General features: G+C 33.9%; 1 protein-coding gene and 1 long non-coding RNA gene across 2 annotated transcripts; both read left to right on the top strand.

Annotated features, from left to right (window-relative positions):
• The first annotated feature begins 475 nt into the window (after nucleotides 1-475).
• Nucleotides 476-5,432, top strand: LOC110721593 (protein ECERIFERUM 1-like). The gene is made up of 10 exons (XM_021900773.1): nucleotides 476-632; nucleotides 1,238-1,458; nucleotides 1,853-2,085; nucleotides 2,235-2,454; nucleotides 2,619-2,994; nucleotides 3,168-3,275; nucleotides 3,389-3,589; nucleotides 3,687-3,797; nucleotides 4,849-5,022; nucleotides 5,116-5,432. Exons 1-10 carry the CDS (start codon nucleotides 573-575, stop codon nucleotides 5,278-5,280), a joined length of 1,869 nt encoding a protein of 622 aa, XP_021756465.1. The 5' UTR covers nucleotides 476-572; the 3' UTR covers nucleotides 5,281-5,432.
• Nucleotides 5,433-13,456: 8,024 nt separating this feature from the next.
• LOC110721592 lies at nucleotides 13,457-17,437 on the top strand. Its single transcript, XR_002511433.1, has 4 exons — nucleotides 13,457-13,742; nucleotides 15,178-15,238; nucleotides 16,571-16,630; nucleotides 17,043-17,437. It is a non-coding gene; the product is annotated as an uncharacterized LOC110721592 (long non-coding RNA).
• The last annotated feature ends 345 nt before the right edge of the window (nucleotides 17,438-17,782 follow it).

Genomic DNA, 17,782 nt, shown 5'->3' with positions numbered 1-17,782 from the left:
AAGCAAGTATAATAAGTACATAACTCAAAGCTTAACTAATTTCTATTGTACAAAGAAACCAAGTCATTGGCCTAAATGGGAAGTTTAAATCATAACTTCACTTGATTTTTACTTATCTAAACTTATTTGATCTTATTTGAACTAATTAGACTTAATTAAAACTTATTTTAGTTGTAATTTAAACTTGGGTACTCCTTATCAGTATTACTTAACCTATTGACTTATTATAACTTTAATAAGTAAAAATAATAAGGTGAACAAAACAGACTCTTAGAACCCGATTTTCTAATAGCAAAAGATTTTTTAAGGACCAAATATCAGAGCGGAATTTATCATTCAGTCCGGTCCGAACAAAATTTTGCACACCCTTACCTGCCCAATTAATTCACATGCATGAAGTCTGATCTAAAGGGCAAGAAGTGAACGTACAACCCAACCTTTACAGCTTTGCTTCTCTCTATATATAGCTAGTACGCTAGTATCATCTATACATCGTGCCTTATTATTGTTAATAACGACTAACATTGTCGTCTAGAGAAATTTAGCGTTTATTTTATTGAGAGAAAAATAGTATGGCTTATACTCCTGGTTTTCTTACGCACTGGCCATGGGAGCCTCTTGGCAACTTCAAGGTTTCTCTCTTTAATTAGTTTCTTCCTCCATTCTAATTGTAAATTAAACACTTAATTAATTACATTAATATGGCATATATATTTTGTATCACTTGTATATATATGTCAAGTAGCTAGGGTTATCTTGCATGAATTTGCATGCATGCTACTGTTGAAACAATAAGAATGTGTGTCATTATGAAAAAATTACTTGTTGCGTGCTTGTATTGTTTATAGATGTAATAGAGGCTAGGCCAAGTCGAGGTAATAAAAAGTTAACGATGGAGATTGATGAGGCACGATGTAGTGGCTTCATTTTCAAAAAAAACTTTTTATGTTTTCAAGTCTTGTCAATTTGTTGATAAAGGTTATCCGTAAAGAGAACTTTTGATCTCTTCATTAACGTAAACTTTAACCTAATGCGACATATTTATTTTAGTGACAAAGGGAGTATATCTTTAATTTGGGTGAAAATGACCCCTCCTATTCTTAGACTCATTTTTTTCTTGTACATTAACGAATGATAAGTATCTTTCTAATGTGGTCTAATTTAGCCTTAACCAGATATAATTATGTTGTTGGTTACTAACACATTATGCTGGTTATGTTGTTTGTGTGTGATGAAGTATATATTAGTGGCACCAGGTGTGATTCACAGCATATACTTGTACGTAGTAAAATCAGAGAATAGAAGCCTCTTTTACCTTATCATCTTCCCATTTATGCTATGGAGGATGCTTCACAATCAGATATGGATCAGTTTGTCACGCTATCGAACAGCTAAAGGCAAGAACCTGATTATCGATAGGAGCCTCGACTTTGAACAAGTAGACAGGGAAAGGAATTGGTACGTATTATTACAACATTGAGTTTGTCCATGGCCGGGCTAGTTCCATCCATCGAAATCTTTCAAAAGATTGCATCAATCTCTTATGGTACAACAATGTTATTAGTTGCTAAAAAGCTAATTATATTAGTTTGGTTAATTGGTTATGTTGCACCCTAATCAGCCCGTATACACTTCAATCTACTTTCGACATTGAGTGCTTATTTTATTAGATTAAGTTTGTAAAACTAATGAAATAAAACGAGTAGAACATTTAGACGTAGAAAATGGAATATATATTTATGTTCATACAAATGATGAAATCATTACCAACCATACATAATGCTCACTATTAAATAACACCTCCATACATTAATTAGCTAATCTTGAATGATGAAATTGTTCAATTTATCAGGGATGACCAAATTCTGTTAAATTGGATCATATTTTACGTAGCATTTTGGAGTTGGGATGCGGTAAAGCAACCGCCCTTCTGGAGAATGGATGGCCTCATCCAAATGTTCTTACTTCATACCGGTCCTGTGGAATTCCTCTACTACTGGCTACACCGAGCATTGCACCATCACTTCCTCTACTCGCGCTACCACTCCCATCACCATTCTTCCGTCGTGACTGAGCCCATTACATGTAAGTTACATATGCAAATACTATACTATAACTTGAATAATTAACATGCTATAATGTGCCATTTCTCTGTCGATGTTATGTACAAGTATGTTACATCTATTATATGATACCTTTAATGATTTGTTTCTATTTATTGTATTGTTTTATAGCGGTCATTCATCCCTTTGCTGAGCACATAGCATACTTCACTCTTTTCTCCATACCATTGTTAGCGGCATCACTCACTCGTACTCACTCTATGGTTGCCGCGGCTGTCTATATTACTTACATCGATGTCATGAACAACTTGGGTCATTGCAACTTCGAGATCATTCCTAAATCGGTGTTTACCATATTTCCTCCTCTCAAATATCTCATGTACACGCCCTCGTAAGTACGGTGTTTATCTAAACTCTATCGATATAGCTTCTCGATGAGTGGTCTATCTAATCTTAAACATTGCTCAATTTCACTTAAATTACATTTATACACGTAATCTTCATCTCGAGATCTTCTAATTAAATTAAATTCTAATTTTTTGATGATTGCAATAGGTATCACTCTTTGCATCACACCCATTTTAAGACGAATTTCTCTCTTTTTATGCCATTGTATGACTACCTCTACGGAACAATGGACGAGTCCACGAATTCTGTTTACGAAACGTCTCTTAATAAGCCGGAAGATGTTCCTAATGTTGTCCACCTTACACACCTAACAACGTTGCAATCAGTTTACCAATTAGGGCTAGGATTTGCCTCTGTTGCATCAAGGCCACTTAACTCAAATTGGTACTTGTGGCTCATGTGGCCTGTCACATTGTGGTCCTTATTTGTCACAAGGGTTCACGGCCAGACATTTATCGTTGAAAGAAACACCTTCCAAGATCTCAAGTTACAGTCCTGGGCTGTACCGCGGTACAAAAAACAAGTAAGTTTTTAGGAATATAAACTCCAAACACCTATTTGATATAATCCATATAATTATAATAGAGTATATAAATCAATCATGTAATGCAGGACTCGCAACCATTAGGTTAAACTTTTGGTTGAGTTGGTCTTTTAACAATTTTTTTTAACTAACATACTTAGTGTATGTATTAGTATCAATTACAATGGAAACGAGAAGCAATAAACAATTTGATCGAAGAAGCCATACTAGAAGCCAATAATAAGGGAATCAAAGTAGTGAGCCTTGGACTTTTAAACCAAGTAAGTCATGATTATAATCTAAGTTAGTCCTTGTTATGTACTATCTCTTCTAAATTAATTACTTCGTACTAAATCAATTCGGTCGAGCTAATTTTTACTTCCCGTTTCTTCAGGCAGAGTTCTTAAATAAAAGCGGTGAACTATACTTGGAAAGGAACCCTAAGCTTAAAGTGAAAGTGGTAGACGGTAGCAGCTTAGCTGTCACGGTGGTGCTTAATAGCATACCTAAGGGAACTTCCAAGGTTCTCTTTAGAGGTAGCCTCTCTAAGGTTGCTTATTACATTGTATCCGCGCTATGTGACAAGGGCATCCAGGTAATATTCCGATCTGACCGGCTTGTCTAGGATCTTCTTAGCTTTATTTCCCCTATGTTAGGCTTTTACAGCCATGCTTCTTACATCTTATATTCAGGTAGCCACCATAAGGAAGGATGAACATGAGAAGCTTAAGGTGAAGTTTGATCTACAAAATGAAGATGACACCAATTTGATCTTTTCATCAAAGAGTTGCAATAGTTATAAGGTAGATATTGACTCTTAGATTCTATTGTATGTATACTTTGTACATTTAATTTGTCACATAAAAATTGCAATATGGAGAGTTTTATGCTTTCCAACACAAAATTATTACCATTGATATCAAAATTAATACGAGTAATTAAACCAAGATTTAGAAATTATATAGAGACAGATTCACATTATTCCTTTTCCTAGTAGAGTATAAATCAAATGTTAAAATATTTATGAAATGGGGAAAGAATTAATTTGATAAACTTGGTTATTAAACATTGCAAACCCAATGAATAAGGGGTTAGCTAAGGATTAATTTTAATAGTCTTTTATATATATTAGAAAAGGCTTTAATGAACAAGGTCGCTATGGACCGAGTTAAATTGGGCCACAAAAATACTCCCTCCGTTCTTGAAAGTTCGACTCACTTTGCAATTGCGCGGTCTTCAATGAACAACTTTGACCATGAATAACCCGGCTATGTATAAGTGAAAATTGTAAAAAGTTAATATATAGATTATTTACAATAAGGGGAATCTTATGAGATCTCACATACTAATTTATTTATATTGTATAGTTCATAAAATGTGGTCAAAGTTATTTTATTTTGACCACATGAATAATAAGTGAGTCGAACTTTCAGAAACGGAGTTAGTATTATAGATTATAGAAAATAACATACGTATATGGTTTGTACTCATTTATCTTGTTGTTTCTTTCATTTTCATCTTTCTTTGCCAGTATAATTATTAGTCCATTATTATTCTGCAATTGATGACCAGCAATCAACTTTGCCCCGACCTATTTTGACCTTTTAAAAAATGACCCTCTTACAACCCGACCAATTAATAACACTGACACTGACTCGACCCTTCCAAAAACCAGGTCCGATCCAGCTATTAGCCTATTACATCATATGATTAGAAGATATATGTTAGTTAGTTGTGAATCCTTGTGACATGACCAAACATTCATAACTGATGTTAACTTGACAGCACTACCCTTAATTGAGAAAGAGTAATTCTAATTGGAAGAATGTATTAATTGCACCTTTTTTAATACAGGTATGGTTAGTTGGAGAAGATTTGAGTAAAAGTGAGCAATCCATGGCATCGAAAGGAACACTATTTATTCCCTTCTCCCAATTTCCACCCAAGAAAACTAGGAAGGATTGTTTCTATTTGACTGCTCCGGCTATGTTGGCTCCCAAATCTTTTGGTAACTTGCATTCTTGTGAGGTTCGTTGCTCAAAATGTATCGCGATTTTTTGTTAAATTATTGATTTACATCCGCTACATGGTCTCTAAAAACCCTTTCTTTGTGTGTGTTAGAATTGGTTGCCAAGAAGGGTGATGAGTGCATCGCGAGTAGCCGGAATAGTACATGCTTTAGAAGGGTGGAACACTAGCGAATGTGGTGATAAAATTTTCGACCTAGACGAAGTTTGGGAAGCATCCCTTCGACATGGATTTCGACCTTTTCTAAGTTGTAATTAGTTAGTTAAGCTCGTACAAACAACGGTACAATGTTAAACGGTTCTTCAATTCATATATGTTACAATTTTTTTTTTTGGGAAAGTTTTAAAATACTATGTATTTGCAACATTACTTTATTTATTTAATTGGTCTCTCTATTGCTCTGCTGATAAGTCGTGTTTTGTGCGTATTTATTAGCTTATTTTTAGTTGATTTTATAAGCTTAGTCGAGTGTTTTAGTCCATTTTGGTGTAATTTGGTTTAGTTTCGATGATTCGATACTTTTATGGGTAGTTTCGTTGTTTTTGATGTATTTCAGGATTAACGGTGCTAATTGAGTGAAAATGAAGCAAAACGTTGATGAAATACTTGACAAATATGACACCTGTTCACTATTATGCTCATAAATTTTGATATACAAATGATAATGGAGTGATTCAAATTGCATTGGAAAGTAGACTTGAAGACCTTTCCAACGGTATATTACACGCCTCAAACGAAGCTCTGGATATGAAGTTATGACTGATTTATGATGAGTGATACGCGCAGCAGAGGAGACACGTCCGTGCCCCATTGAAGCACGTCCGTGCCTCATCGCGAAAGAATTAATCCAAAGTTTCTGCCATAGAGGCACGTCCGTGCCTATTGAGGAGCACGTCCGTGCCTCCTGGGAGGATTATGCGCCAAGCAACTTACTTATCTTATTATCTTTCTAGGGCTATATATATATTAAGTAGTGTTTTATTTCTTGATTAAGTTTTATTCTAGCCTTTTATTTTTACGTTATTAAGAACTAGTTCTCTCTATTTTATTTTCTTTACTTTTGTAATTCAAGATTCAAGATTTACACTTTTCGCCTTCAATTCAATTCAAGATTCGGTATTTTCTTTTAATCTCTTGTTTCTTAATTATGTTTTCTTCAATTATTATTGTTATTGTTTATTTAATTATGAGTGAGTAGATTCCCTATTCCAAGATCTAGGGTAGCCCAATTATGATTGATGCATGAATTAAATCTTTAAATTCTCTAATGACTTTTGCAATTGCTATGCTAAATTGATTGTGATTATGCCAATACTAGGTTAGACGTAATCTTAGTATTGTGATTATTCCATTGTTTCTATCACAACGAGAGTTGGGTTTAAACGGATTTGAGTAGATCAATTTAGGGTTTGATTTTCAACACGAGAGTAGTTGGGTTTGATAATTGGGAAGTGAGAGTAATGTGTTTAATGTCTCTAATATGCATGATACCATGAGAATAGGCTTGATTGTATGTTAGGGAAGCCATTGATACTCGAGAGAGGTCTTTGGTATTTATTAGGGTTTACTTTTCCCCGTTCAATTGGAATTGTATGTTAGGGGTAGAAATATAATTGCATCGATCGTAATTGTGGTGATACTTGATCTTGGATGTTTTAATTACTTGATTTCTTCATATTCTTTAGTTTATTTTCGAATTTTCCATACATTAGTTCCTTAGTTATTCGATCACTATTGATTCTTGCTTAGTAGGAATTTGAGTCCATTTAATTATTTTTGAACCTTAGTCTCTTGGGATTCGACCCTTGCTTGCCAGTCTACATAGTAGTTGTTTCGGGGTTTTCTGATGTCCTGCGGGAGAGTTACAATTCCGAGACTGGAACCGGACGCCTGTACCTGCAAAACAACGGAGACTCCTGGTGGTGGGAGCTCCGCCTCCAACGGTCAAGTTAGTACTTGATTAAGGAGTAATTAATGCGGAAATGAAAGTGATTGGGTCTCTCTAGGTGAGAGTGTTTAATGTAGGTAATCTGCTTTGTTAGCGTGATCAGCCTGTTATCTCTGTAATCCCCCCTTAATGAGGATTAAGGGAGGTATTTATAACCTTGGGAAACGTGCCAATCCTAGGTTTAGGTTAACCTAGGGCTGATTGGGCTTCCCTCGGAAGTTGGGCCTGGGTGGCCGGTTTCTCCATTAGGCATGGAGTATGCCACGTGTCATGACATAATAGGTCCAAGGTGGACGAATAAGCGCGTGCCACGTGGCAAGCCCTGACAGTTCCAACTGGGGGACACTTGGCAGGACCTGGTTGGCCCACGTGGCGCATTCCGATTGGTGGGAGCAAAATCCCCTAATCAGTAGTGGTTAGTTAGGTTATATTTTTGTTAGGTACGCGACACGCCTATCATCTGCTCATCACAAATATATATATATATTTTTTGAAACAAATTAATTCATTAATAAAAAATCATATGGCATCTACAGATGAACTAAATCAACAAATATATAAAATTGAATCAAATAAAGGTTTCCTTCATCGAGGCTACGATCGTTGAATAGATCTTAGAATGAGTACATCTCTCGCATACATCGCTAGAATATACCGCCTTTTCGGAGATACGGTCTGACGAATAGGCGTAGTTGTAAGGATGATTTTCATCTGATTCATTTGAACGCTTTTAAAGATTTGACAATCGTTACGATCCTAGATAACAATTTACCTACGAACTAATAATAGGGCAAAAGACGATTACCTTTTTAATAAACCCTAACACACAAAAGAAAAAAAAAACCTAAACAAAAACAAACAACTAAACTAACAAAAACTAACGACTCCACCATAGGGAGACACTTCACCATAAGGAGACAGACGAACATCTACACTACTCGTGTAGATTTATTGAAATCTAAATTGCAAAACTAAAAAAATTAAGGGAAAAAGGGTTGGAATTGAAATTAAATACAAACGTTACACATATGAAGAGTTTTAAGGTGATGAGTGATGACGCATAACACTCATGTGACACCAAATCATATGGGAGGAACGGTTACACGTTGTGGTAACATGTAACTTTAAATTTTAATTTAATAATATTATGTAATTATAAATATAGTCGAAAATCAATTGTACTAGGAGATCATACATTCATACCAAAACAAAATATGTTAAATTTAATCCACCATAATTAAACTCGAAAGACAGACGTATGCAATATAGTCTTGGGCTTAACCGCCAGATTTTGGTCATTGGTAGTTGCCTAGTTGGTAAGCATGCATGTTGCACCACAATTTGTGATAGTGGGATTGGTTTTTTAGAACTTTAGAAGCTTACAACCCCCTTAATTTAATTTAACGTCAGCATACTAAGAAATTAAGTCATATGTTTTAGTCCAAATTTATGTAACATAACAAATCTTTCTAAAACTAGTAAGATCAAAATGTGATTAATAAATCAAAGCGGTAGGAATTCTATAGTTTAATACTCTTTGTACCTTTTAAAACTTGCTTTTAATCATCAATATCTTTAATTATGTACTTTCTCTATTCCACAAATATTGTAACAAGGATCAAATTACGCATCTTAAATCACATTTTATAGGTTAAATATCTATAATTATTTAAGAGTAAAAATTGTAAAAGGCTGATATTGTGAAAGTATATTACGAGACGAATCTAACAAGACCCCATATGACTATATTTTACTTTACGTATAAATAATAATTTGTGGTCAAACAAGCATGATGAATAGTACAAAAGTTCAGTTGTTGCAATATTACTAGAACGGAGGAAGTATCATGTAGTGATTTTCAAAAGATGATGAGTTAAAAAATGAAAAAAATTGTTGATTATGGCAAGTGTAACGCTTCAAAATTTGGAGGGAGTAATAATTGCACGTATTTAGATTTGGTTAGCTGAGGTTTACGCATCATGTTAAAGTAGGATTGAAAAATCAGTTCAAAGTAAATTTTGTTTTGAATACAGTTAGATGATACGAGCATGTAAATTGGCAATTGGCGATTAACGTTAACGGCCAGCAACATCAGATTAGATAGATAGAGACCCTCTTATTGAAATGTACTTGTGTATAATACTGCGAAGTATATGTATATCGTGATTAGATCAATCTCTAAGCTTTGCCCTCCAATTGACAATAATTGACAAAGTATCCGACTAATCAGAACCACAAGGCTGAGAGAAGTAAGAACTACGAACTAACTCTAAGGGACGGTCGTGAACCCGTTACACCATGTCACATTGTTGCTGCCACTAGCCCACGGCACCAACTAACATTGATAAATAATGCTCTAACAATCTCTTGCACAAGAGTTAACTAGATAATTTCTAAGCCATACTCGATTTTTAAAATTAATGGTAATTGAAATAGAAGTTTCAAAAAAAATACAATAATAACTCAAAAATCAATCATAACAATAAATAATAAAATGATAAATTTCTAAGCAAATTAATTAATAATGTTGCAAAATCTAGAAGAAACAAAAAAAGTAAAGTAAAGTTTAGGAGGGAAAATTCCCTCCAAAAAAACTCTGATTTAGTATAGGTATATAGACTAGGTGACGATTCATTGTATGTTCATGTTTTAGATCTCTAATATTATTGAAATTTCCTCCAAAAAAAACTCTGTTTTAGTATAGTTATATAGATTGGGTAATGATTTATTGTATATATGACTATATGTTCATGTCTTATTTCTCTAATGCTATTGAATATTGATATGAGTAAGATTTTGTGGTGATTGAGTGAAATTTTTTATGTAGTTGAACAAGCATAGTCAAATTAAATTAAATAAATCATGATTACAAAATATCATTCAAGGATAGGGGAAGTATTTTCTGTAAAACTATTATTTTATCATTATGTATAAAATTAAACCATTTGCAAGCAAACCAATTGTTTCAGGTGAAAGCAATGGGTCCTTTGTCTGGACCTTTCTTGTGGGCTGAAGACTGGACTCGACCCAAGTGATGACTGGGACGAGGGTTTCCTGCATAGCAAACACATGTAAACTGGCCTCGAGGGTTATGCCGAGGAAGGCCTCTGATGCCGAAGTTAGTATAGTGTTTCTAGAGAGAGAAAATTATGCAAGAGAATTAATTGCTTGAGGCTTGAATTGAATGAATGTAAGGAGAGGGAAGTGAAGACTTTTATACCTTACTCAATAGATCAATGGGCCTTAAAGTCAAATGGGTTTGCCATGTTGACTGGGCCTTTGACTGACTTGACATGCTTTGAGGGGAGTTGAACCTCCTTTGGGCTTTGTAATTGAATCATTTGTGGACTTGGCCCAATTGGAATAAATTGGACCCAAACAACTTGCCCCCCAAACTCGATTCGAAAGTTTGAGGAGTTGGGTTTTGACTTGCAAAATGGAGGGAAGCAAATGATTAATTAACATTTGAAATTTGTGGTTATTGAGGCAATAACGGCTGTTGTAGTTATTAGGGAATATTTAGGGTTTAGTGGGCGGTTAATTAGAGGAAGATGAATGGATGAAGCAATGAAGTGGAGTTAGTGGGATTTTTCATGGCACGACCTTCGAGCATTCTCGAATTTGCAAGTTAAAGACCACATGTCCCTTTCTCTCTCTGTACTTCAATTTTCGCTAATCCTTTTATGTTTTCGCTAATTTCCCAGTTAAACTCTTTCCCCTTTTTGCTCGAATCTTGCAATTCGATGCCAATAATTGAAATTCGTTGCTCCGAACGTATGGATCGGCGAATTCCGTATTCGAACAAGGTAATTTTCTTTGAAATTCGTTCATTTTTTCTTGCTTTTCAAGTACCCCCACTTTTTCCCTCTTTCGCGCAACCACCTTTGAAAATGACCGACGACCGTGAAAAGAAAAAGGTAGAGGCTGAGCCGAGTGTTAAGGAAGAAGAAGAGGTTCTGCAGTTGACTTTGCGGCGGAACCGTACCGTCCCTTGGCGATGATGCCACTCTTCAGCGACCAAAACCCTAGGGCTAGGACAGGTGTTGTCGCCGCTCCCAGCGGCTCTGCAATTAGGGCTCTCCCATTGACCACCTTACCGCCCAGGGCCTCAGGAGAAGCCCGTACTTCTCGCCGAAGTGCGGCTTCGGAATCAAGGCCACTGCCTCCTGAGGAAAGGGAATGGCTGTTTGAGTGTGAAAACGTCGGCATTATGTCATCTCCGCCCTATAAATGGTGGATTGAAAACGACGCCGAGTTCTACTTTGCCGAGCAAATTGATATTTGCTACAGAACTATGGATGCAGCAACGACAGGAGGAAACTCAGCGGATGATGCACTAGTAGTAAAAGACACTTTTAACAACCATCAAACAACGACGACACTAAATTAATTATGGTTAAAAGTGTTAAAATAAAAAATTGAATAAAAGGCGGGCTTGCTTCAAAATTTAAACAAAAATGTACCGATTTCTTTTTTTTTTTAAAAAAAAAAAACTTCATTATCGTTAATGGTAAATGCATTTTATTAAAATTTACCTAACCCTCTTCTAAAATTAGATACTCCATAAATAAATAAAAAATAAAAAAAAAACCCTTCTCAAAAAGCTTGCCCTACTTCTTAAACCTCCGCCTGACTGCCATCGCAGCACCGTACCACTGCTGCTACCTCCATTGTCGTCAGCCCAAGTGAAGCCCTACTGTAGACACCAGATTGTGTCTCCCCAAAAACCAAACCCAGTGATGAGTACCTTTCACGTCTTTGATTATCGAGTTAGGTGAAGAGTCTCGTGAATTTCCTAAGTCTTGACCATTTCTAACCTTTCTTTAAATGTTGTTAGCCAAAATTATTTTATTTCGTGCCTTTAAACCCAAAATAATTCATTTCGTGTCCCTTAAAATCATTCTTTTCGTGTCTTCTTTTTAAAAACTCCAAACCAATTTATTTTGGTCCATAGTCTGGGTCTAATAATTGTATAGTTGGATGGGGCTTGAAAAGAGCTTTCCATATAAGCCCAAATCCGAGTTATAATGAGGAAATTATGGCCAAAATACTAAACTGAGCCCAAACCGAGCCTTACCTATGGACCCAATGATCATGTGGAGGGTCCATTAACTTTAAACATTATTCCAAAACCCTTAGGATTTATTATTAGCTTCTAGAGTCCTCTAGAAGGTTCTAATTTATCCTCTTTTTGAAAGGATAAAGACTAAGAATTTTATGTCGGATAAAACATGTATTTTTAATAGATTTAATTTTGATAAAATAAGGATAATTACAGATATTCGACTAACCCAATTTGATCAAAAGTCGAATTCCGTACAGATCTTATCTTCTGAAATGTATCGCACAGTGATGAAACCGTACCGTCGTTACGCGATGAAAGGCGTTTTACTCTGAGTCGGATTCTGACTCTTTTTCTGATCTTTTCCCTCGTTTTTTCCTATAAATAGGGTCGTTTTCCTCCGTTTTCATTCACCAAAAATCATCACCTAATCTCCCGTTATAAGCTATAAGCTTCTTTCTCTCCCTCTCTCTCTCTTTTTCTTAGCCTTAGCCTAAACACATCACACACCATACGACCTTTGCTAGATTTAAATACTCCTAGCCGATCTCGTAGTTGCCTTTGACCTCGACGTGAAAGGTTGATATTTCTGAGGGTTTGGTCCCAAATCTATATTTCAATTATTCTTATTTAATTTATTTGATTTATATCTTTTTTGAAGTTACTAACACGTGTATTGTTTTGATAGAGAGAGATACGAGGCATCAAAGTGAGTAGATCTGTTATCTTTATTCCTTGCTTTTGATATAGAAATCATGCTTATAATATTATTTTGATTTCTAGTATCATGTTAGGATGTTGATTTTGATTTCTAGTATCATGTTAGGGTGTTATTTTAATATTTCTAATATCATGTTTCTGGTATCATGTTTAGGCTAAAGATTTGATTTTTATTGTTTAGTGATATGCTAGGGTTTGTTATAATCCATTTAGTATCATGCCTAGGATCTTGCTAATGATTTTTTTTTATTATGATGATGATGATTTGTTGTGTCAATAATCATGTGTTGCTTGATTATTTATTCTTCATTGTTATTGCTTGATCACGCCCTTTCTTGCAGGTTTAAAGAGAATTTGTACTTGAATCACGTCTAATAAGATAATTAATAATTTGTTTTAGGCTAATATGATTTTAATTCAAGTGATCGTCAATAATAGATTTATTTGTGCATTAATAATCAACCAACATAGATTAAAAGGGTTTAGGGCTAACTTGTTGTATGTATGTTAGTCGGAAAGCGCACATGAATATCATAGAGTAAAATAGAGGTTGATTTAGGACGGGTTCAATCTCTTTTAGGTTGGTTTCGTACCATCATCCCCCAATATCCAGTCATGGTTCCGGACCTCTATGGAGTTAGCGATCTCCGTGATCGTGAATGTGGTGTAACCTACGAGCCCGTGAATGGTTTACAAGTTCCTAAAACTTGTTGGCGACTTTTTTGCTCTAACTTCTTTCCCTTTGAACGCCACCTTGCTTAAATGCATAATCACAGTGAGACTCAAAGTTGATGTTTAAAACATTCCCTACACCTACTACTACCACAAAAATCGTCGCATAAGCTCTATTTCTTCTCTTTCATTCTCCCCTGTTTCATTCACTCGCTTTTACACCGACCAACTGCCAAAAACCACCGTCGTCCATACCCAGCCGCCTTCTGCCATAGTCCTTCACGTGACTATCCACAGCCGCACGACAACCTTATAACTGTATGTTGCTTTCAGTTTTTGCTTTGTTTCCAATCCATTAAGGACTACTTTTTATTTATTTATGAATTTCAATTAGAGTTCCATAGATTGATGATGATGAGTTAAATATTATATCCAATTTAAATTTGGTGATCGTTAATTAACTTATTTTCTACATCAATGTGTTAAATGTTTTTGGCGATATGAAATTGGTTTAATAGTTGACAAAATTTAATATTTTTTGTGAAAATCGTCAATTGGAATGTTCATTTGTCAACAATTTATAAATTGAAATTGGTTTAATAGTTGACCAAATTTATAACTGTTGTTTGATAATTAGAGTAGTTGTCAAATACTGGAGCACATTATTTTTTAGATTCTAGTGAGTCTTCAATAAATTTTGGGTCATAATTTTAACTAGTACTTGATACTTGTAATACTAACTCATCTTTTGTCATCGTGTGAGCCTTGTTTAGAGAGTTAACTAACATTAAAGTTCGAGGACGAACTTTCATTTTAGGGGGAGTAGATGTAATACCCCAAATTTTTTAGTATATTTGGTCGACGATTTTTCTATTACGAACTTTTAAATTTATAATTATTTTTAAATTTATATGTTATAGTAATAAATTTTATAATTATTATTTTCTATTTTCGGATTTATTAAAAAAAAAAACTGATTTTGGATAATTTATTTTGAAAAAAAAAAATAATAATAAAATTTAAGCTGATCTTTTCGATAGGAACTTGCAACAGACTCAATTTGAATTGAGTCTTATCTGATCTTGAATAATCTTCTAGAATAATTGAACCTAAGAATTTTAATTTATATATACCTCTTGATAATACCGTACCTTCCTGAACTCACAAAGAATCTACCCCAAACCATTGTTTTCACCATCATCTTAATTTCATAAACTCAGCTCTATTTTGGTAAGCAATTGATAGTCCCTTCAATAGTGAGCTTAAAGTACTTTCTTGATAAAGGATTAGAGCAGTGTCGGTTGATTTAACTTGTTCAAACAATTGGACGAGATTGTCGTACCTTCGTAATCAACCGAATTTGCTCTTAGCTTGTTCCTCAAAATTTTCCTCCGTTGCTAGATATTTTACAATGAAAAATGGATTTTTCTTCCTTATCTTATACAATTATTGCGTTATTTTGCACTTACAATACAATTGTTTTCGAAAAAAAAGAAAACAAAAGAAAAGAAAAAGATTTGATGGTATAGGTTTTGTCAGTAAGTAATGATTGAATAGTTTTGGGTGGAATAGCCTTAAATTATTTTACTCGTATAAAACTCATGATCTTGGTTTAAGGATCTTGTTTTTATAAAACCAAACTTTAGTATGCAACTATTATATTTTGATTATATGGGTTTTACAGATTGCTAACTTAATAGCGAGTAGCGTACGATATTACTAACTTAGACCCCGTTTATCTATTTATTTATAGACGGAGGCTACTAGGTGAATGTTTTGGAGGTTACTTACCTTGAGATTTACGCACGATCAAGGTAATTTTCAATATCCATCATCTTTAGAATCCCGTTAGGAAATTGTTTTGAAATATTGTGTGCCAACTATATGCTTATGTAATTATATGTGATGAGTTTGTTATCGTATGATATACTGGAATCATATTTATACTAGTTTTCTATATTTTGTGCACTAGTATAAGTATTTTCGAAAATTTTATTAATTGCTATCGTATGAGTTTTTTTAAAATAATTAAAATCTTGGGAATTAGATGATTGATTATATGTAATTGGTGGTCTCCAAGGCCTATTGGGAAATGAGTGGTAATTAGTATGTCATGTAGAATGACTATATTCTAATAATACTGAAATTGAAATATTGTTACTTGGGATTAAATTGATTTGTGCAATACTTGTGTGCAATGTGATCGGACAATTTAATCTATTTAATGTACATTAAAATTAAGAAGGGAAATGAAACTCGAAAGGGTGAAGAACAAGTTGCCCACTAGTAGTTATGGTTGCTACTAGTTGGTTTAAATTAACGTGTATTGATGTTTAGTCTTCCTCCTAACCAATGAGTATTAGTGAGGGGTGTGCACACTAGGGACATTCTGTTTTAATTTATGGCCATTTGGGGTTACGCGCAACCCTCTGTAAAGTAGGTGGTGACAGGGACTGGTCCCGGCTTACTGGCATTCCTTTTCTTAACTAAAGTAATAAATTGTTATGTGACAATTTGATTTTGGCTGAGTATTATAATGTCGATGAAACTGTGTTGTTTAAAATATTTTTCGAACTGAAATTATTTATTTTACGGGATGGAGTTGGAATTACTCAGTTTATCTGATTTTGAGAGTTTTCTCTCTTTTCTTGTTTCTGATTTATTTTGCAGGTTGGTAAGAGGGTACTCAGTTACGTGTGAGGAGACGTTAGAATAATCACGTAGCTAAGACAATTTAGTTTAATTCCGAACTTATTTATTTTCCTTTTAATTAATGTTTTTAAAATAATTTGCAGTTTTGATGTAATGATATTTTATTTACCACCCCTTAGACCACTCAGTTTATTAAATTGTATTTTGTTTTGCTTTGCATTTATTTTCTACGGAAAATAAGTGTAGCAGTAACACTCCTAGGGTTTGATGGTTGGGTTTGAAAGTTTAAAAGGTTACTCTTATTGTTAAAAAAAGACTCGAATTTAGGGGGTGTTGCAATACTGGACAATTGTCAAGAGTTTTGTTTTTTTTTTTTTTTGTTTTTTTTTTTTTTTTTTTTTTTTTTTTGGTGTGTGTGTGTGTTGTTGTTGGATGTGTATATTGCAAATACGATGTTTAATTTGACAATGAATCAATTGCTTTTTTTTTTACAGAGTTGCTTGAAGATCAAGTCTATATTTGAGGGATTAAAGCTAAAAAAATTAAAAGCAAAGGTATTAGAAGATATTTTTTGTGCTTTAGTTTGTTTATCGGTGTCGAGAATATTACAAAAAATTCATACTCTTTAATTTATTTCAATCATTCATGTTTGTTTTACATACTTGTGTTCATGTCAACTTTATTAGATGAATTTTTAGTGATGGGTGGCCAAAATATATGTATATTTGGTAAATAATAATATGAAAGCATGATTAAGATGATACAAGAATAGGAAATTCAATTTACTTAGTATAATTTTCTATTTGAATATTTGTAAACAAGGATTGAAAAACAATATCAATATTGTTTAGAAGTTTTGTTCTTAATAAGATACCCTTTCCTTTATATGAAGTAGAGAAGGATTGGCTCTACAAACAATACAAATATTAAGGAACAATACATAAGACTATCTTCTACTTTTTTCAGGGAAGAAAGAGGAGTGTGATACGGTACAGGAAAAAGGAAAAGCCATGCACCTACAAAAGTATGGAGTTGGAGTCTTGGAGCAGTCTTTGAAGCAAAAGAAGATCTTGGTGGACTTATCTATTTATCAAAATTCATAATTCTACTATAAAGAAAAGAGGTCATTGATGATATATAGTATATAAGGTTTCATCAACCCATTTCGTTGATATCACTCATTGTCAAATGTAGTTAAACCATGTAGGTTTTACTTGTATAGATTAGCTCTGCGATCCTATGTATAATGTATAATTAAGGTTTCATCAGACATGGAATGTATAGTAATTATTAATTTGAAATTTATTATTTGTATGATTTTTGTTTAATTTCATTTATATGAATTTTTGTAATTTTATTGATCAAATATATATAATAGTTTCCTTGAAATTTAAGGGATTCTTGTACTATCAAAAACATTTACCATTCACGAGGAAATATTTGGTTATTAGCTTCCTTTTCTAATGTTGGAATTTTATTTTATGAGGGATAATTTGGTTGCTATTGCCTAGTAATTCATTGTTAATAGAATATCTACTAACGACGAGTTCTTTAGTTATCGTTAGTGGTTAACGACCGATTGATTTTTGTCGTCACTATCTAACGACGAACATTGTCATTAAAATCTTTAACGAGGGAGCCTATTATATCGAACAAACGACGAAAACTTTTCCGTTGTTAAAAGTATTAATGATGATATTGTGGCC

Source organism: Chenopodium quinoa, unplaced genomic scaffold (assembly GCF_001683475.1).
Source record: "Chenopodium quinoa cultivar QQ74 unplaced genomic scaffold, ASM168347v1, whole genome shotgun sequence".
NCBI classification, from domain to species: Eukaryota; Viridiplantae; Streptophyta; class Magnoliopsida; order Caryophyllales; family Amaranthaceae; genus Chenopodium; species Chenopodium quinoa.
This window is presented reverse-complemented; position numbering and strand designations above follow the sequence as displayed.